This window comes from Chelonoidis abingdonii, chromosome 7 (genome assembly GCF_003597395.2).
Source record: "Chelonoidis abingdonii isolate Lonesome George chromosome 7, CheloAbing_2.0, whole genome shotgun sequence".
NCBI lineage: Eukaryota > Metazoa > Chordata > Testudines > Testudinidae > Chelonoidis > Chelonoidis abingdonii.
In genome coordinates, this window is record NC_133775.1 from 26,405,064 (window position 1) to 26,426,925 (window position 21,862).

The 21,862-nt window shown below is 40.7% G+C and overlaps 1 protein-coding gene across 2 annotated transcripts in view; it reads left to right on the top strand.

The window, feature by feature from the left end:
• The window catches only part of PTGFR (prostaglandin F receptor), a 34,908-nt gene extending 14,590 nt beyond the window's left edge, over positions 1 to 20,318 (top strand). For both annotated transcript variants that reach the window (XM_032762894.2, XM_032762895.2), the window contains exon 2: positions 16,779 to 20,318. In XM_032762894.2, coding sequence (XP_032618785.1) covers positions 16,779 to 17,084 — 306 coding nt within the window. In that variant the 3' untranslated portion in view covers positions 17,085 to 20,318. The remainder of the gene's footprint in view (positions 1 to 16,778) is intronic.
• The last annotated feature ends 1,544 nt before the right edge of the window (positions 20,319 to 21,862 follow it).

Here is a 21,862-nt window from a genome sequence, read left to right on the forward strand (position 1 = left end):
TTTTGGTTTGGGTTTGTTTGGAGGAATGTCTGGTAAATTTATATCGAATTTGCTTGTTTCAATTTACAAACTAACATCAGGAAATTCAAAGCTCTGATTTCTGCAGCAGCCACAGTTAAACCATGGTACCATATATACATACACACAAACCTCATGTTAGTACCATACTTAAATAATTATGGTTGCTGTGGGAATCAGAGCTTTGAATTTCCTGATGCTTGCGCACATGTGTAAACTGAATTTGCAATGCTTTATTTGGAGAGAGGTAGCTATGCGAACCATTGAGCAGATCCTAAGCTCATGTAAATCTGCATAGCTCCATTGATTTTACTGGAGTTACACTAGTTTATGCCACTTTTGAGACTGGTACAGCCTTTAATTTAATGATTTCCCACCCTACCCTCAGAAATATAGTTTCTTTGAATAAAATAAAATATATCTGTGGTGGAACTGTAACTATGCCATATCTTTCTCAGTCATAGCTCACATTACATAGAATTGACTATAAATAGCTGCATTTTTTTTGCACTGGGTAGAATTAAATCATGGGTTTATGCTCTATTATATACCTGGGGTAATGCTAGATTTTCACAAATGTCTGTCTTCATAAGTGATCTGTTTTTTCTCAAGTTTGGTAAAATTCCAATTGGCCTCAGCCTTTCAGAGAAATAATTTGCTGTATGGGACTGATTTGGGTTGCAGAGATTAGACTAGCCATGATATACAGAGGAGGAGAAATATTTTCAACTTATTTATGTGAGTTTATGTAGAGTTCATGTCAGTTTTCAAACTGTTTCAAATGAGGTATCTTTGAATGCTTTTTAACAGTAGTCATGGTGTAGTTTACTCACAGGCTATTTAGAAATTGTTCTTCTCCAGATTTGGCAGTACAACACTCAAGGGGCTGGGAGGAGAAGAAAAGCCGGATGAAGACGGTCATCACAGTAGTAAAAAGGCTCTGGTAGAGGAATAGAATAGTAGAAAATCTCTTCTCTTGCAGCAGCCAAGTGGCTCTGGAAGGGGAGAGGAGCTTTTGGTTTTATCAGATACTTACCAGACTGAGAGTGATATTTAAGATAGAGCCCTAAAACAGTGACATCACCCTGACTTACCAGCAGCTGGCATGGGAATGGGTTTTGCCAGAGCATTACTTCTGGGTCTCACCCTCATTGTTCATATTTACTAGAGCTAGTTGAAAAAACTTCAGTGGAACAGTTTTCATTTGAAAAACGCAATTCCATCAAAATGGAAATGCTTTGCAAAATAAAGATGATTTTAACAAAGTTTTATTTTGGGAAAGGCAGGGTAGGAGAATGTAGGAGTTCTTTTCTATCTTAAAGCAGCCCATTTTTTTGCCATTTTTTGGAATAAAATGTTTTGAGTTTTTTTCCTTTCAGAATGATGTTTTGGTTTGATTTTTAAATTTGGTGGTACAGTAACTCCTCACTTAGCGTTGTAGTTATGTTCCTGAAAAATGCGACTTTAAGTGAAACGATGGTAAGTGAATCCAATTTCCCCATAAGAATTAATGTAAATGAGGGGTTTAGGTTCCAGGGAAATTTTTTTCACCATACAAAAGACTTTCTCTCTCTCTCTATATATATATCTACACACATACAGTATAAGTTTTAAACAAACAATTTAATACGGGTACACGATGATGATTGTAAAGCTTGGTTGAGGTGGAGGAGTCAGAGGGTGGGATATTTCCCTTACTGCTAAATGATGAATTAGCAATTGGCTGAGCCCTCAAGGTTTAACTTTCTGACTCTGCAAGGCAGCAGGAATGGAGGGAGATATGCACATTTCCCCTTTTAAGTACACTGCCTTGTTAATTAGATCAGCTTGCTCAGACTGCAGCTGCTGCAAGCTCCCTCCATCCTGAGCCCTGGTATGTCCCCTCTACTCTATGGAAGATGGGGTAAGCGGGGTGCAGGAGCAGAGGGGAGAGGGACACCCCGACATTAGCCCCTCTCTTCTTTCCTCCCCCCTTCCTCCCACAGCAAGCAGAAGTCTTGGGGAGCAGCTCCAAGGCAGAGGGCAGGAGCAGCACATGGCAGTGGGGAGAGGGACAGCTGCAATTGCTAGCCTGCTGGGCAGCTGCTGCACAGGAAACTTAGGGGAGTGGAGAGCTGATAGGGGGCTGCCAGTCCACGTGGTTCCAAGCCCTCACCAGCTAGCTGCAATGGGCTGCAGCAGACAAAGCAGGCAGCTACCAAACAACATTAGAAGGGAGCATTACACAACTTTAAATGAGCATGTTCCCTAATTGATCAGCAACGTAACAACGTTAAGTGGGATGACTTTAAGTGAGGAGTTTCTATATTATAAAATAAAAATTAACTGAAATTGAAGTGTTTCTCATTTTTGTCAAAACAAAATGTTTCAAAACTCTTTAAAAAAATTCTTTCCTGGAAAGTTTGGGTTTTGGGTTTTATTGTGAATCAGAATGAAAGCAACTACAAAATCTCAAAATCCTCCATAAACGAGTATTTCTGATCTCCACCCAGATTTAATGTCTATCTCTGTCTTGCATGCCTGCAGTTAGTAAACTTCAAGACTTGCTCATTTCATTAAAGACTTATAATTTGCTATTTGATCCAAAATAGGAAGCATTCCAATTTGTATTCAGTTACTGTAGAATTGATCATGTTCTTTGGCTAAGATAGTTATGCACTCAGGTCTTTTTTGCTTGAAAAATCATATACGGAATAATCAGTTCTGGATAGCTGCCTAGACTGAGATTGCATCTTTGTCCTGTGGGCTGAAATTCTTGAAATGGTAAATATGTGACTGTGATGGGGCAAGGCCAGATGGCTACAGTAAAGTACTGAGAAACAGGTATGTTAGCCCCAGGCTAAACAAATCCCTAGAACCCTGGTAACCAAATGGCAGTTGCTCCAGGTTAATCAAGGCACCTGGAGCCAATTAAGATCTTTCTAGAAGGCAGTAGAGATAGCTACTTTAATTAGAACACCTGCAGCCAATCAAGGCAGGCTAATCAGGGCACCTGGATTTAAAAAGGAGCTCACTCCAGTCAGGCAGGGAGGAGCCAGAGGAGAAGGAGCATGTGTGAGGAGCTGGGAGCAAGAAGGCAAGGAGCTGAGAGTGAGAGAGTGTACTGCTGGAGGATTGAGGAGGACAAGCGTTATCAGACACCAGGAGGAAGGTCCTGTGGTGAGGATAAAGAAGGTGTTTGGAGGAGGCCATGGGGAAGTAGCCCAGGGAGTTGTAGCTGTCATGCAGCTGTTACAGGAGGCACTATAGACAGCTGCGATCCACAGGGCCCTGGGCTGGAACCCGGAGTAGAGGACGGGCCCGAGTTCCCCCCCAAACCTCCCAACTCCTGATCAGACACAGGAGGAGCTGACCCAGACTGTGGGTTCCACAAGAGGGGAAGAGACAAACCTGCCAATAAGTGCAGGACCCACCAAGGTAGAGGAGGAACTTTGTCACAGTGACCTAAACCTTCTTTCCCAAAATAAGTTTGCATGGAACATTTCCAGTAATTCTTCCATATTAGTCAGTTTTAATTTGATAAATTAATGTCTTATACTATTTCTGTAATATTGATACTCCAAGCTGTCCAAAGTATCATTATGGATAGTTAATTTTGGTATTAATGTGAAATCCTGATCTCCCCTCCCCAAGATGATTATAGATTAATTATTGCCTTCTTTAAACAGCTATTAAAGCTGTGTCAAACAGTACTGCAGGCAGGAGCGGCGCCAGGGTTTTTGGTGCCCTAGGCAGGGGTCCTTCCGTGCTCCTGGTCGTTGGCAGCAGTTCTGCGGCGGGGGGGTCCTTCCGTGGCTCCCGGTCTTTGGGGCGCTTCGGCAGTGGGTCCCGGAGCGAGTGAAGGACCCAGAGCAGAATTGCCGCTGAGGGTGGCAAAATGCCACCCCCCCAAATCCTGGTGCCTTAGGCAACCGCCTAGGTCGCCTAAATGGAAGTGCTGGCCCTGACTGCAGGATCAGCTCATATTTGAAAGAGATCATTATTTAAATCCTCTTCTTGGCTTCTCACTTTTCTCTAGCTAACTTCTCTCAGCCACCTCTATGTTTCTGCTTGCTGAATATCATAGTGATAGGAGACCAAGTGCTAGCAATGAAACTTACTTATTACAGGTTCTTTTCCAGCTTTTAACACTCTTTAAAACTACCTTAATAATGACATCTTATATTTACATAACATATTCACTCACCGTTGAAGTGCAGCCAGTTACTTATCTTGGAAGCTCTCTGGGGCAGAGACTGTCCTTTCTCTCTGGCTATGCCAACACAGCCTGAGGAAGTGAGCCTCCCAGCACTGGTCAACAGACTCAGGGTAGCGGGGCTCCCACTTGTGCTCTAAAACTAGTTTTGCAGATAGCGCTTTGAAGTTTTGATTTGGGCATGAGCTCAAGCTCTGAAGCCTGGGGAGAGAAAAATAAATCATCCTTAAATGAAGATTAGGTCTCTTTTCCTCGTCTCTCTTTAATAATAAAAGATAAAACAGTTTCATGACCATCCTTATTAGGATTTATGGTGTGATTAATTTGTTTGTCAACAGTTAAAAAATAAAATGTATTTAGTTGTAATTTATTTATTCCAACAAGTAAATGTAATAGCGATTCACTCTTCCTGCTGTTTCAGTGCACAGCCTTTAACAAACACTTCTGTAAAGCTATTTGTATAAAAGTGAGCCAGTTTTTTTTTTTTTAGAGTTTTGAGAATATTTTACAACGCTAAAAAAAGTCACATTCACTTTTGCTTAGGCCCAGATCTCTAGATGTTCTAAATCGCCATCGATCCACTGGCTTAAATGAATAAACATGAGGATTTGGCCACTAGTGTTTAAAGTATATCTTTTGTTTTTTCCACCCTACAAGACACATGTACTATAAACAGATAACTATGAATAAATGTCCATTTCTGTCTTTCTAATGATCACCACTGTGGGTTACAACCAGAGGTCAAACTCATGATTGCCAGAGCTAAAAGCAGCAGCCTGCCTTTTGAGCTAAGGGAATAATTCTTCTAGCAGGCAGCCAACACATTAACTCTGTGCACTAGTCATTAGATGGGAATGTACAACACACTGAACAGTGGGTTTCACTGGCTTACAAATCAGTAGACTGCTTGAAGTCCTTGTGAGACCTTTGCATCAAGGGCTTGCAAGATTGGGCCCCACATCAATGCGTACAGTGTTTTTTTGCATCCTAAAGGAGAGGAAGGGGAAAAGGCCTCCATTATGTAATTATGATCTCCCCCCGCCCCCTTAGTATGCTCCTTCTGAGCATGGGTCTGATTTTGTGGCATCCTTTAAGTCAGTAGGAGCAAGGAACTCTTACGGAATTCAGCCCTATATTGATTTCTTACATAATAAATAGACTTGAAACCTAAGGAGCATACAATATTTATAAAAAATACTACATGTAACAACCTCATTCTTCACGCCTTATAAACAGTCTTACAAGGGCAGTTTCTTTAGCTGGTATCTTTTTGGGCACTATGTGCCTTTGCATTGTATGTGGAGTTATCTGCTATTTTCAGCTTCAAAATTTCTTCACTTTCCACTTAGATAACCCAAGAACATTAAGACTGTAACTAATTTTAGGGCTTGTCTACACAAACACGTAGTTTGTGGCAAGGCATGGTGTAAATCTACCCTGCACTAGCTTGCCGTGCACTAAGGCTACATCTACCCTTGTAACTAGGGGTGTGAGTCCCAGCTTCCATGAACCTGCTAATTGAGTAGTGTAGTCATGGAAGCACAGACAGCAACAAGTGGCAGCACAGGCTAGCTGCCCTGAGTACACACCTACAGGGTCAAGGTGGGTTTGTACTCAAGTGGCTAGTCACTGCCCTGTGCTTACACTAACTGGTGTGCTAACTAGCCATTTCAGGGGTATACAAGGGGATAACATGCAGAAGATGTATTTGTGCCCCATTATTGAATGCTCCAGGAGTGGCCCATCATTGGTTTTCAAAAGAGCCAAGATTGGGGTGGACAGCTTCCTTCTTGTGGTCTCTTGCTGGGCACAGTTTGGTGCCCGTGTGTAGGTCCTAGACCAGGGATTGGCAACCTTTGGCACACGGCCCATCAGGGAAATCTGCTGATAGGCCAGGATGGTTTGTTTACCTGCAGCCTCCACAGGTTCGGCCGATCGCAGCTCCCACTGGCCGCGGTTCACCGCTCCAGGCCAACGGGGGCTGCAGAAAGCGGTGTGGGCCAAGGGTTGTGCTGGCCAGCTCAACAACTGCACCAAGAACTGCTTACACCTCTAGGTCAGAAGTAGCTGGATTGTCAGACAGCAGATTATCACGGAGTCTTATTTTAATCACAATTATGGTGACGTAAAGCTGAAATAATTTATTTGATGTTACAACAGTATAACATTTGTGTGAGATCAGAATCTGTCCCAGGAACTTTACAGGATGATCAGTGACACCACCTCTAATTCTCTGATCTTGAGTTGAGAGACTGTATACAAATGTGATACTTGAACAGTAGTATGTGCATACAGCAGTATTCTCTGTCCTAAGACATCTGAATGTGTCAACTGACTCACTAATAATAAAAGTGACCTTTTATTATTTGACTGGAAATCTATTAATACAGCTGTAGGCTTTTCCTCTGGCATTTCTCACCACACTGCTGTATTTGAGCACCTCACAAACATTAATGATTTTAGCTTCACAATACTCCTGTGAGTTATGTTGAACTCTGTTTTACAGATGGGGGAAACTAAGGCACAGAGATTAAATGAATTATCCAAAGTGACACAGGAAGGCCATGGCAGGGTTAGGAATGGAACCCAGATCTCCAGCCAAGTTGTGTTAACCATAAGACCTCCGTAGTCTGGGTATCCTCAGGCAAACCTGGACGCCAGAATCTTTTCTGAACTTTGGATATTTGATTTTCCTAATTGGTAGCACCAACTATCTAGGACTCTGCACTTGTTTTCACCATATATTTTCCCAGAATAGTGTCCTTCACACCTACCTAGTGCGTGACTGCTCTTTCTCAAGGTAACTGTGTTCAGAAGGATAATCAGTGAATTGGTGTAAGTGAATACGTATTAGCAGCAAACAGACATGGACTTGAATGTATACATATTGGGCCAGACTCCTACCTGGAGTAGATTTGGTATACCGTCAGAGAGATCTATGCTAGTTTATACCATCTGAGAATCTGCCCTCTTGCATCTCATTTGCCTCTAGTACAGTGGTTCCCAAACTTTAACAACCTGTGAACCCCTGTCACTAAATTGTGAAATCTCATGAACTCCCTCCTAGAAATGAATATTTCCAGGGATTTAAGTTTAAATTTCCTCAGTGTGATGGATGTGCGTGCTTTGCTCTGCATAGTTCTTGGAAGTCCGGAACCACTGGAGAAAGATAGTCTCAGGTCTGGTTTGGCATCAGGTCTGTTTCTGTATTTGGTTTTTAGATGTGCATATGAGGAAAACACTTTCTCGCACAAGTATGTTGTTGAAAATGATGATAAAACTGTAGTAGCTTTTTCTGCCAGAAGGGGGTACTCGTTACTTAAACTCAGCCAAAAGTTGATCAATGACAGATTTCTGAAACTCCTTTTCAGTTCCTACTCACAGGAGATCTCAATCAATTTCTTTTTTTCCTCAGTGTTCAGGATCTGCGTTGAGAAAGTGGTATCATCTAAAGGGTTGTGAATCCAGACATTATTGCCTGACGTAGCTGGAAAGTATTCTCTGAAAGTTGTGCAAAGTCCTTTTTAGGTGTGCAGGTATACTGGTTTTAGTGCACTGATCCAACTGAAGTTTGTATTCTGCCAGGAAGTTATGAAGATTACTGAAACCCTCAGTTTGATTGTTTTTCAAACAACTTTCCCAGAACTGCAACTTCTTTATCATGGATTCAGCTTGCTCTTGCACATTGAAAACTGTTATATTGAGGCCCTGAAGAGAGAAATTTAAGTCTTTAATTCTTGAGAAAACATCTGCTAAATAAGCTAGGCTCTGGAGCCAGATTTTATTTTCCATACAGCTGCCAAGGTGGAAAGGGTGGCTGTTGGGGGACGGGGGCGGGGGGAAACTAGGATTTCCGTTCTAAGCTTAAACAAGTACACAAGGATTTTGCCCTGTGAGAGCCATCTAACTTCAGTATGAGTCAACAGACAATTGTGTATACTACCCACTTCTTCACAAACTGCGTGAAATATTCTGGAATTTGTTGACTATGATTTTGTGAAATTCACTATTTTCACTGCATGGTCCAGCACTTCCTTCAGTCCCTCAGGCATGTGTTTTGTTGGGAGGGCTTGTCTATGGATACTGCAATGAGTTTGAGAGACTTTTGATGCAACCTTTTTTTGTTCGACCTACAAATCCAGTATACTTCCCCGTCATTGGTGTGGCCCCATCAGGGCAAATGCCTAGGCAACGAGACCAATCTATTTCCTTTTCTTGAAAATATGCGTTAGTCAAACTGAAGGTATCTTCTCCAGTTGTACATTCTTCCAGTGGTCGGCAAAACAACAAGCTTTCTTCAGCCATACCTTCATTCACATAATGTATAAACATTAGCAAAATAGCTAGATTAGCTACATCAGTTGATTCATCCAACTGTATAGCATAATATGGACTATTTTTCACTCTGTGTACAATTGTAGTCTCTACATTATTTGACGTCATTAATTCTTCGTGACAACATACTATTGGACAAAGGTACCATGTTAGTCTGTTTTGCAGCCTTTTCTCCGAGCATGCGATGAACTACGTCTTTTATACATGGACCAATCAAGCTTTCTGCTATGGTATTGGCTTCTGATGCTTTTGCTACTCGGTAGTTCATGCGGTATAACGCTTCAAGTGCATTTTCATTATCAGAACTTGCTTTGGATATAAAAATGGTAATGTCACTTTTCCTCTCAGCTAATTTTCTTGAAAAAATCAACAGGCTTGTTGAGTTGTGCAGGATGCCTAGTTTCTAAATGGCGCTGAAATAGAGAAAGTTTGGGGCTGCTGTTTTCTAGAACATCACCACAAATCACATACAGTGGTTTTGGATGTTCTTGATCACCAATACATATAAAGCCATATTTTTATATAATCATTGTCATATTTTCTTTTCTTTGTAAGTGACTCTCCAGGACCATCATGATCATTAGACCTAGATTTTCCACAGTATGGACTTGAGGAAACACTAGCTGATTCTTGCGTCTTTACACTTTCCTTTTTAAGCCACTTATCCATTGAACTGGTGTACAAAAGTTCTAATAAAAATAACACAGAGGGAATGCTAATCACCAACAAACTAGAAAATGAGAAGATTCACTCATGTCTCTTTGAAGCAAAACAGCATTCCAGAGAGAATGACTTGGTATTGAATTAATGAGGCACCTTAACACTGCTACACTGGCCACAACGTGGTTCCGGCTGGTATGGCGTGCAAACACCTGTTCTTCTGCCACCAGTTCTGTCCCTAGGGGTGCCCCGTGAGGGACAAATTAGCCTGGACCACGTATAGTCTGGCCCCTACTCACTCTGCCCTTCATGCCGCCCAACTTCCCCTGTCTGCCAAGGACAGGGGTCTGAGCTGCCACCTGCATGCCTGGCTCCCAGCCGCTGCCCTGCCCATCATGGGGCTCGGGCTGCTGGACCCCGTTGACAGGGGCTCAGGCTGCATGCTCAGCACTCCACTGAGCTCAGGCTGCCGGTCCCTGCTGACTGCCAGGACCTGGGCTGCCCGGCCCCAACTGCCCAGCCCCGCGCTCCATGGGGATTGGGCTGCCGACCCCCAGCTGACTGTTGGGGCTTAGGCTACCGACACCAACTGCCACAGGCTTGGGCTACCTGCCTGCTCACTGACCAGGGCTTGGCTGCTTGCTCAGTCCTCCATGGGGCTCAGGCTGTCTGCCCTGCAACCAGGTCCCACCTGCTGCCTCCCAGGCCTGGGGTCCTTTGGCTGCCATTAGGGAATTTTTTCTGGTGAACCCCCGTAATGTGTGAACCCTTAGGGATTCACAAACCCCAGTTTGGGAAGCACTGCTCTAGTACAAGTGTTACACAGTTAACTTTATGGCATTATTCCTGATTTACAGCCATGGAAAAGAAAGGAGAATCAGGCCATTTATTTTTCATTTGTTAAGATTTGTTCTTGCAGCCCATATTCCTGTGAGTAATCTTTACTCATACAAATAGTTCTACTGACGTCACTTCCTCTTTTTAAAAACAAACAATAAAACAGGTGCAACATTTCCTTTTCTCCTGTTAGCTTTCTTATCCACAGTTCTATAGAAAAGCCACACAATTGGTTTTAATTTAACTACAAGGGCCACATCCACAGTTAGTGCAAAAGAGCACATCCCATCTACACCAGATGAGGATATGACCCATAGTTTCTAATATAGGGAGGAAGAGATCATTAGGGAAAAATAGAAGCTGTAGTCCAAATATTGTTGTAAATACTGCAGTGTAAAACTAGGTGTGTGTATGTGAGTGGCAGCAGAAGTACATGCACCATGTGATGTTATTCTGAGAACTCCTTGCTTTTTAATTGACTAATATAAAATAAGAAATCAAATAAAAATGTAATTATTGCATGGACTCTGTTTTGGCTCAACAGTAACTTACATTCTCCATTTACAAGCTGTGACACTTTTATAGTAGTGCTATAGGTAGGTTGGTGTCAGCACTTCTTTGATAACTCCTAGGTTTCAGGGAATATAAAACTGTAGATAAAAGACTTCTTAATTCCATTGTTGATAAAATGCTATAAAATTGAATCTTCTAGGCAGCTTGTACCGACTGTTGCAGCTTTACGTACAATACATGGCTTTTATAAATGTCAGTTGTTCAGACTTCTGGAAGAGCAAAATATTTAAATAACTTTTTGCAGGAATAAAATGCATACTGATTATTTTCCACAAGTTTTGGGGGAGATATGCAGCACTACCTTGTCACTGCCGTGTGCGATTTAATGATAACATGTAATTTGGCCACAACTCTCTTACTATATTAAAGCTTGTCAGACCATGCACTTCTACAGATAGGATCTTGTCTGTGGTGAAACTTAGGGGAGGGGGAAGAGAATTCTGCAAACTCTGCAAGGTATATGAAGGCTCCCCTCAAGGGGACTGAGGGGCACATACAAAACCCGTGGAGCCTAACAATCTATGGGGGGAAAGGTTGCTCCAACCCATAGATTCTTATATTTCCATCTAGAAAGTGGGATCCTAAGCCAGTGCTGGTGCTAGCCCAGTGGGGGCCCTGAGCAGAATATTTTTGTGACCCTCTCCCTCCCCCCAGCACATGCTAATAATTAATAGGGGGCTTCCTAGACCTGCTTGGGCCCTAAGCAATTGCTTAGTCTGCTTATGCCTCGTGCCAGCTCTGCTTTCCAGACCCAACTTCTTGGTGGCCTGCTTTTATGCAGTTTCTTGCAGCACAGGAGGGAGCAGTGGCAGAGAGATGGGTTTGGAGAGTTTAGGCTTAATGTACAAAAGCCAGTAACGCAGTATGTCCTGTTTCGTAACTAGCTGTGAAATGTGCTTTTTGTTTTGACTGGTTGGTTTGTAGGTCTCTAAATAGGAACAGGAAGGCGACTTGCTGCTGTGCCATTTAGCCTATTAGTTGTTCTCATGCCATCGAGATCCAACTGGAAGTGAAACACAAGCTACATGATATTTATATCTGGAGTGTGATGTGGAATCTTGGCACCTTTTAATTTTAGTTGCATTGAGGGAGGCCTCTCTGGGGGTACTAACCTTCTGCAGAGATCTGAAGGATGTAAAGTTGGGCTAAGGGGGGATTTATAGCTATTGAGGAAAATGTTTTAAATTTTTTTCACCAGACATGTTGGGTGTTGCAAAATGAGCCTGCGTTTTGTGAAACCTAACATAGGAAGAAGAGGTGGAGCTGCTACTCACTGCAGATTATCCTCCTGCTCTGCAGTATTAAGTTCCTTGGTTCCATATATTCTTAGTTTCATGGTCAGGGAATTCTCAGGTTGTTCATTTGCCAACCTCCTCCAACAGAACCTGGGCTCTCCCTTCTCGCTTTTGTTTTCTGAGGTTAGGGGTTGGGGATGAGTATGCAAGTGGCTTCCTCCAGTTATCTTGCTCTTCCTGCACCTTTTCTGTGAGGATCTAACAAAGGGGCCCCTTGCCTCTCACCATAACAGAGGTTGTTCTGGGGCAGGAAGCAACAACATGACTGAGGCACGCTTCTCCAAGTCGTGCTGCTCTGGCTGTTCAAATACTATAGGGCTGAAATACTTATGGTAATGCCACTTATAATAGGATTTCGGGATGGTTTGTTTCAGTTAGCCCAGTTGCAATATGGCTGCCTCATAGTGCTTAAAAGTCTGGGATAGCAGGCATAGAAGGAGTGTTTTCCTGGGCCCACTTAGCTCAGACTGTGGATGGGTTAGCCACCAGAAGGGCCTTACTTGGATTTGGAAGGTGGTATTGGCTTTCGCTGCAGGCTTCCTGATAAAAGAAGATGGGAGAAAATAACTTGCTTCTCAAAGAGCAGTGCAATTTAGTAGGCAATTGTGCCTCTTCAGAGAGAACAATAGTTAAGTGTGGAGATAGACCACTTCCAGTTGTGCAGGCTAATGGAGAAAGAGGCTTGGAAGATTTTTTCCCCCCCAATCCTCAAGCTTCAATGGGGGTATGTGGCCAGGATCTCCATTGGGTTTGGTTGCTGGTTGGAGAGAGGTGAGACAACCAAGTCTGAAGTAATGAATTATTGTAATGTTACATTTATCTTTAAGGAATATGTTTCTGCTTATGATAACCCCACAAATCATCGTGAACTCTTCATGTAATAAATGTACATAATGCTTAGTGATTAGCAAATCAAGTTCTCTTCCTAATACTGAAACGATAAAGTTCTAGTGGGTTTGGAAATGCATTTGCTCATGTCTAGTGCAAATACTACTAAGGAGGGGAAGGGATTATTTAACATGATCAAGGAGTAATGGGCATAGCTGTGGTACTTAACATGTTATGTCTGTCAACTTTAATACAAATTATTTGCAAATACAAATTTCCACTATCTAGTAATGAGATAAAGTTAGAGGCACTATGGTAATACAAATGAAAAATAAATATGTTGAGAGAGAAAAGAAAAACTTAGCCTAAGTATCAAAATTCCTTTCCTTTTGGTGACATCTATGATATTGAAATAATCTTCCAAGGAAAGTAATGGGAGCTCTGTTACTGGGCACATTTAAAACAAGACTTAGGGTGACCAGATGTCCTGATTTTATAGGGACAGTCTCAATATTTGGTTTTTTTTTTTTAATATGGGCTCCTGTTACCTCTCACCCTCTGTCCCAGTTTTTCAAACTTGCTATCTGGTCACCCTCTAGATTCGACAAAGCACCAAAAGCATATCTGATTTATCATGTATTTATCAGAATAGTGTCTAGGCACCCAGTTCAGTTAATAAAATGAATCCTGAATTATTGTGTCTGAACAGACTATTAACTCTTATCCTCCCATACAGGGGAGGATATCTTATAGAACATTATATGTAGGCGTTTAGAGGTCAGAACAGGGTCTTTTTCTTCTTCCTCCCCAAACAGATTGTAGAACAATCTGGCATTGGCAAGAGAATAGACTTAATTACCTGCTAGGCATTTCTATCACTGGTTTCTCTGAACCTGATTTCCAGAATCTTTGGTAGTCATGCATTTGGTAGTAGCAATTTGCATGCTTGCATGGCTAGATTCTGATCTGACTGGTTTTATGTCAGTGTTACTCCGTTGACTTCAATGAAGTTATTCGTCTTATACTACTTTTAAGTGGGATCAGAGTCCAAACATATGACTAATAATCAGAAAATGTTATTTTCTCTTTCATTCACTGAACATAAGCTGGAACTCTATGTAGAAAGTATTTTAAATAACATGGTTGTGAAGCAAAGTTTTATAGTTATGAAAGTATTTAGATAATATCTTTTTATTGCAAAATGTTCTATGTAAGGATTCCAAAGCTGAGTTATTTCAGCACTTTGTGGAGTATATACATAACAATTTTTATTTGAGGGTTTGCATATGTCCATTTTTTACACAGAACAAACTTGTAAATTAACTGTCCTAGCAGTTACACCTTACCAAATAATGTAAACCATAAACATTATATATCCAATTCAAATATCTTTTTCTGATCTTAAAATGATACAAAGAAATAAATCCACTATTAAAGTGAATATTGTTTCCCTATTTCAACACTATAAATAATGGAAAATTGATCCTCCTTAAAAGTGATTAAGGCTAGAATGGAAAAGAATCATTGAAGTTGTATAGATTAATATTCTAAAATTCACTATGCGTGTGGAAGAAAAAAATAATACATAGCTTTAATAAAAATCAAAATAGAGAAATTCTGTTTCTTGGAAAGCTATGCAATCCCTTTCCCCAAAATGTACAGAATTCCAATTTGGATTGCTTAAAATTGCAGAATCCAGATTTGAACAATAACAGATGGATTTTTAGAAAGTACATGTAAATAAGAGACCTTGGGGTATGTTTGAAAACTATAAATCTGTATTTAAAAATCATATGGTGAATAAAATACACACTTATGATATCTGCTTTTTCAATTCTTTATACCGTTGTTTTAGCTCTAATTCTGCTACTTTTTCTTGTGCTTCCCTTTGCTGTAAACTAGTTTTATGGAATGAGTAAGTTTACAGAATTTGTTCTTCTAATAAATAAAATGAAAAGCTTCATGAGAATAGATCCCATGCAGAAGCCATAAGAGTCCTCCAAGTTTTGGCGGACTGTTGATGTCAGAGAGGAATATGCCCAATGATTGTAGAGCGAAAAGCAGGTTCAGAGAAGCTGGCTTAAAGCTGTTTATATTGGCATGGCACTCAGACATTCCTCACTTTCATACCAATTCCCAGCCATTTTCCTGCCAAGCTTACCAGCTTTTTTTCAGACAGTCTCTATGGGTCCTCCAGTTCACTCTTTCACATGCTCATGCAGAAACATTCATACAGATAAATGCAGTCACATTTCAAGTTCTTCTCTGTTGCACCCTTCAACTTATAATCAGATGCAGTGCTCTACCTCTTTGCAGCAAACCAGATTCAGGAGCCCGGAATACAACAGATTATTTTAAAAATGTCGGATAAACAAGTTCGATTCTTCAACAGTAGTTTTCTTTCCTCACTCACTCTTCTTTTTTTCCTTTTCTTTTTTTCCATTCCCTATTTGTACAAATGCCAGACTAGCACTTGAACAGACTGACTTATCCTTACAACACCTAATAGATCAGTGTAGTCACAGTGTCAGTTATAAAGTATCTTGTTTCCTAATTACTTTTCTAACTCACTTTATGGGCTTTGGAACTGGTTCCCAATAGTGCTGCATCCTTTTTGAGTCTGAGAATTTGGACCTGGTACTCCTATTAAAAATGTCTGATGCTTTTAATGTTAATCTAAAGAGACAATTTAACATTCCCCAGCAGACTTACTCAGCCAGAGGAACCCAGGTTGCAAGTCCCTGGTGGCAGAAAGCCTACATGGAGAGGCAGATGTCTCAGTGGCACAAGACTCTGTCAGCCTTTGCTTATTGAGTGGTGTGTCAAAGCTACCCACAGCAGCCCAGAAAGTGGTGAGGCTAGCCATGAAGAGAGGACATGGTCACGGTGCCTTTGAGATGCATTGAGTCTATGTCTCTCCCAGGCTTCCCCTGTCAGAAATGGTCCTGTTGAATGGCATCTAGAAGTGAAAACTGTCTTCCTGTGAGGGAACTGCAAGAGCAGGCAGTAGCAGTAACGCTGGAATACAGGTGTAATTTTCTCCCAGTGCTTCTGAGGATGAATGAAATCCTCTGAGTGTTCATTAGCAAGAGGGGATGGATTATTGGCCTAAGCATCAGGTTTGCAATATATATAGGCTCTTAGGATCTGCTGGTTGAATCTTGGCAGAGGAAGCTCAGCCCTTTGTCTTTGAGGTAGTTAAGTTGCATTCCACTGCAGTTTAATGTGCATGGAACTTTAGAAAACGAAGGTCCTGTGCTCTCTAGACAGATTTATATTTTCAAAATGTGAGAGGCTAGGTCTATGTGTAAAAAATTTCCCAAGTGAAAATGGCCAATATCCGTATAAATGAAAATCTATATCTAGAGAACTCATGGCATATTTTGTAAGCCTAAAGATTTACCTTGGTAACATTGGCCACTATATCTACTCCTCCCTATTTTGCAGCCAGCCAGCCCCCATTGCAGGAGTGGTTGCATTTTAGTAGCTAACCATTAGAACTGTGCAGAGACAGGTAATTCTATTTCGTAGAGGATTTCGGTTGTTTGAAATCTAGTTCCATTCCAATTGGGAATGAAAACCAAAAATTCTAAAATTCTTTGCAAAAGGGAATGGAGTTCCAGGGCAGTTCTTGGGGAAGGGGGTGGGGGTTGCCAAGAATCCAGGTGGCCTCATTGGCAGAAAGCTAGCCAAGGTACTGAACCCTGCCTGGGTTCTGTTGGAACTTCAGCAAAATTGGACTGTCCTTGCAAAATAATCTGATTTTGCTGAATTAGCAGATTTTATTGAAACAGTGCTCTGCTGGAAATTTTCTGATTACCTCCATTAAACATAGATATTGTTTATAAGATCATTTTGGGATTTTTCTGGATTGAAATGTGCTATGTTCATACAAAGCCTTATTTTGTTGTTGAGTATTAATCTGTGGAAGGATTATCAGATAATGCTTAAAGTAATTTGAAATAATCACTTCAGTTATTTGCATGCTGTTTTAAAATGACTTTCTTATATTTAATTAAAAATATTCCATTTTACAGGTGACAATGGCCAATATTGGAATAAATGCAGATCGTTCAATGGAAACCTGTGAAACCATACTTGTTGTTCTCCGAATGGCAACGTGGAATCAAATATTAGATCCCTGGGTATACATTCTTCTAAGGAAGGCTGTGCTGAAAACCCTCTACAAGATTGCTAGGAGATGCTGTGGAATGCACATCATGAACTTGCATATGTGGGAACTCAGCTCCATCAAGAATTCTTTAAAGGTTGCAGCAATTTCTGAGTCACCAGTTAGTTCCAAACAAATAAATCAACAGCCACTTAGCTCAACAGGGCAATAAAATCAAACACAGCGTATGAAGAAATAATGGGAGTGTAATGATCATACCCTGGGAACACCTTCAAATTTGTTAGTCTTTGTGGTAATATGAGGGTAAGTGGTTTGGTATTTGTTTCAGATTGTAAGTGGTTTGGTCTTATTGTTTACCAGTTTGATATTGCTATTCCAAGATGTGCACTTGATTAACTGTGATCACTCTCAAAACACTTTTGGGTGAAAGAAGCGTCTTTCCGAAATGGGGTTTAATCAGACAAGACAGATTTCAGAGTGGAGTTAGTTCCACATTACTGTGCCTGCAGCAGCAAAAACACAATCGTCCACTGACTACAGAGCCCAATGGCAGAAACTGTTAAGCTGGGTGTCGTGAGTAGAGATGGTCACCAGCACTAGGCTCAAGGAGCACGTGAGAAGAGGGAAGAACTTGTTGGCTGGTAACAGACAAGGTAATCTTTTGTTAGATAGTGGCACCTCAGTAGTTAAGTGTCTTCATAGCTTTTTAAGGTCAGAAGGGATAACTATGATCATCTCGTGTGACCTCGTACGTAACATAGAACTCTTCTGAATTAATTCCTGCTTCAAATCCAATAGCTATGGTTAAACAAGAACATATCTTTAAAATAAAAATCCAATCTTGATTTAAAAATGTGCAGTAATCCACTGCAACTCTTGGTAAATTATTCTGATGGCTAATTACCATTAGGATATAATTTCTAAACTTGTTCTAGTTTCAACTTTCAGACATTGGATCTTCTTATACTTTTGTATGACAGATTGAAGAGCCCTCTGCATCAAATTTCTGCTCCTCATGTAGGTACTTATAGACTGTGATCAAGTCACCCCGTCCCTTCTCTTTGATTAGCTCCTTGAGTCATTCACTGTACGGCGTGTTTTCCAGTACTTTAATCATCCCGTGGCTTTTCTTTGAACCCTTTCCAATATTTCAACAGCCTTCCTGAAATGTGGACACCAAACTGGATACAGTATTCCAGTAGCAGTTGCACCAGTGCCAAATACAGAGGTAATATAACCTCTCTACTTGATGTTCCTCTGCTTATACTTTTAAGGATCTCATTAGCACTTGTGGCCACAGTGTTGCCCTGAGAGTTTGTGTTCAGCTGATTATCTTCTAAGACCCCTCAGTCCTTTTGAGATTCACTGTTTCCCCAGATAGAATCCCCCATCCTGTAAGTATGGTCTATGTTCTTTGTTCTGAGATGTACTGTATGACTTTACACTTTGCCATGTTAAAATGCCTCTTTGCTTGCACCGGTTTATCAGGTGCTCCAGATCACTCTGTATCAGTGACCAGTCCTGTTCATTATTTACCACGCTCCCAATCTTTGTGTTGTCTGCAAATTTGATCAGTAATGATTTTGTTTTCTTCCAGGTCATTGATAAAAATGTTAAGTAGCATAGGGTCAAGAACGGATCTCTCAGTGATTGTTTCTGTTTACAATTACATTATCAGACTCAAACTTGGCATGTAGTTTCTCAGGACAGATGAGAATTGTGAGCCCAGTCCTGTAACTCTTACTCATATGAGTACTTCCATTGAGGTCAGCAGCAAACAAATTTAGACCTAAACCCATGTGAGCCTACGTAAAGAACAGAGTTGGTCAAAAAACACTAACACATTTCTTGAAAGGTGCCATAGATGCATCTGCAAAAATATGTGTACAGTACGCCTGTTTTATCTGCAGAGGCCCATGCTGATGCATGCAGACAAGAATTTGCATGAACAAAATGGGCACCTGTGTGAGCAAATGTAGGTGGTGTTTGTGGGAGCAAGGAGTACTCTCAATTTTTGCAGGTGTATTTGTGCCTTCCTTTGCAAACATAGGATTCAAGGCTGAAGGCTGAATGCCTACAGTGGAAGCTGAGTACCTCAGTACCTATGTTGGAGGCTTCCAGGACCTTGAAAAAAGGGCCCTTCACAATTAATTTTACCATCTCATTTTTATATATAGCCTGTATGCTTATTGTTGATCACTCATTTGATACCAAAGTACAATGTAAATTTCAGTTCCAACTGTCTGAATATCATTTGTTCAATATTATGAAAATAAAAAGTACAGTAATTTACATTCCTATGTCCATTTAAGTAATGCTACTAGTTGCAAATTATTACATGCCAAGGATCAGCTGAGTATTTGGGAAGTCCTTGTACTAACACTAGGTAGATATTCATTTTTATACTCATAAGGGTATCATCCTCCCCCCATTGAAGTCAGTGGCAAAACTCCCCTTAACTTCAGTGAGAATAGGATCAGGCCTGTGGAGGCTGTGGGAATTCACACAGGATTGTGCAGTCAACCTGTGACGTTATTATGTAATAGGCAGGCTTTCTTGAAGAGCAAGAGATTGATACGAATGGTAGCATTGCTATGCAGGATCTACTGAATATGATCCATAGGAGAAGCATGTACAGCTGCAGTCCCCAGTGTTACCTGAGGTTGGATGAAACAGGTTGTAAGAAGTGGTTGAGTGTAGTGGAATAATCAACTTTGCCAGGTGATTGAAAGGTGTATCCTTTCTCACATTTTTCAGCAAAAGACATATGACTGGCTTGGATGCGGAGAGAATTATTAACCAATGCACATAATTCATCAAAGACAAAAAAGCACTCAATAAGCACTTATTAGTCATCATTGTAACATAACTGATCATGCTTACTCATTTCCTTCTAAAAACAAGAGAAGAGTAATGGAGAAGAAGTTTTGATTTTGTGACTGTACTGTGTTATTACAAAATGGAGGTAGAGTAGAGTTTCTAAGCAGGAAAGAGTTGCTTCTGGGTGGAAAACAATAGTGTTAACTTCACCTACTTCACTTCATATAACTCTTCCACTTTGGCAAATTGTTGGTCCAAAATCAGTGCTGATCCTCTCCATGTGGTTGTGTTGAAATGAATGTAAGTATGATTTAGTGCTGAATGTGTCCTCCTTACTGTACACAACCTGTTGTAAATGTGTGTGGTAACATAAATAAGTTGCTCATCCTTTTGGGGTGAGAATTTTGCTTCATTGGCTGCAGAATAATGTTAGACTGAGATACTTGACAAGTGAATGAAGCATATCTGCAGTCCATTGTATTGTGAATAAATATAGCTTGTGTACTTTCATACTGGCTGAATTGTAAAAAGGTTTAACTTTATATGTATATGTGTTTTCATATATTCTGTGTATTGATATCTATTGAATGTAAATTGTAGAGCCTCATTAAACTTATTAAAACAATGTCTTGAGAGTAATTATATTTTACAATGATGATAAAAAAACTAAAATACTGAAAAATAATTTATTACAGCTTTTAATCATATCTCTTCATCATGAGAGGCATATTGGGTTCTCGACAGTCAGTAAATTTCAGTTTTGGTAGCAGAGTGCTTTGAATAATTAAAGCTGAATCCTTGTTCATGTTAATTTCATGAATAGCCCCAGAGAAGTAAGTGGGGGTGGTGCTGTAAGTAGGGCAGGCAGAATCTGGCTCTGATGTCCTAGTCTTGCAAGATGCAGTTCCCACTGGAGTTGATAGGGTTCAGCATATTTCCAGAAGCACCCAGTTATCGCCCCACAGAATTGGGCCTTCTACAGGGTAGAACTTGGAACTTCAAGGAATTTCATCTTTGGAGGAGACAGGCAAAATAAGTGGGATTTTTATTCAAGCACCTGTAATTAAATCTCTGCAGACTGTATAGCCTAAAATATAGCCTAACCTCTGCAAGCTCCACTAAGTGAGGTTTATGACTTAAATAAATCTTTTACTCTTACTGTTTTGTTTTGTGCAGGATGGAATAGGGTGGGAGGACATGGTAAGACCCATTTTATTTCAACTCCATTAATCTGACGACGACAACAGCAAAAAAAAAAAAAGAACAAAGCTCTCTGTTCTCACTTCGGTAAGATAGATCTTCCAACTCCCAGTTGTGCGACCGTGGCTGGGAGGAACAGTCCTTTCGTTTGGAACAGAACAGTGTTACTGCCCAAGAATAGAATATTTGAAAGTTGGCCAATCTTAAATAGTGGCAGCGCAAAGTTCTGAACTGGTATGCATGAAGATCCCTTATTCTACGGGAATGGAAATAAGGGACTGGTGCAAATAAATATTAGCAGCAGCATTTCATATTCTTGAGAGAGTCCTTAACTATTAACTCCTGTGGAGGATAATAATGCGATAAAATTGCAATACACACTTGCAATAAGAATCTGAATGTATACTTCAGATGCCAAAATTGCACAGTAGTAATACATTGATATGTCAGTTAAAAACAAAATGCAGTTAATCCTACCTTTTATGTAAACAATTTTCAATGGTAGCTGAGTTATCAGAACACACAGTGTGTGTTGGGAGTTAAGCATGCATATGGACAGCCCATTAGCAGTGATCAGGGTTATGCAGGTGCATCAAATGAGAGACTATATTGTATCTATTGAAGCATGGATAGTTAGCGCTAGCCAGCTTTCTACATGATAGGGAAAGGGTACTTATTTCTAGGTTGCAGTAGTTACAGTAGTCATAATACAGATGCTGTACAGTGGGGAAGAAAGCTATGTTGCAAAAAAAATAGTGAGAATGGGTATTGGTGATTACTTGGAGGGTAAAAGTAAATGTGCTGTAACATCCTTTCACTGCATATGTGCCTCTGGAACTCAAGTCTGTGCAACTTAGTGGCCAGGCCCAGAGTGCTGGAGGGGAAAAGAAGCTGGGAGAGAGCTACTAAGCATAAAATATTCCCTTCTTAAGGAGTTTACAAGACATTGCTTCATAGGTTATTGCGTAC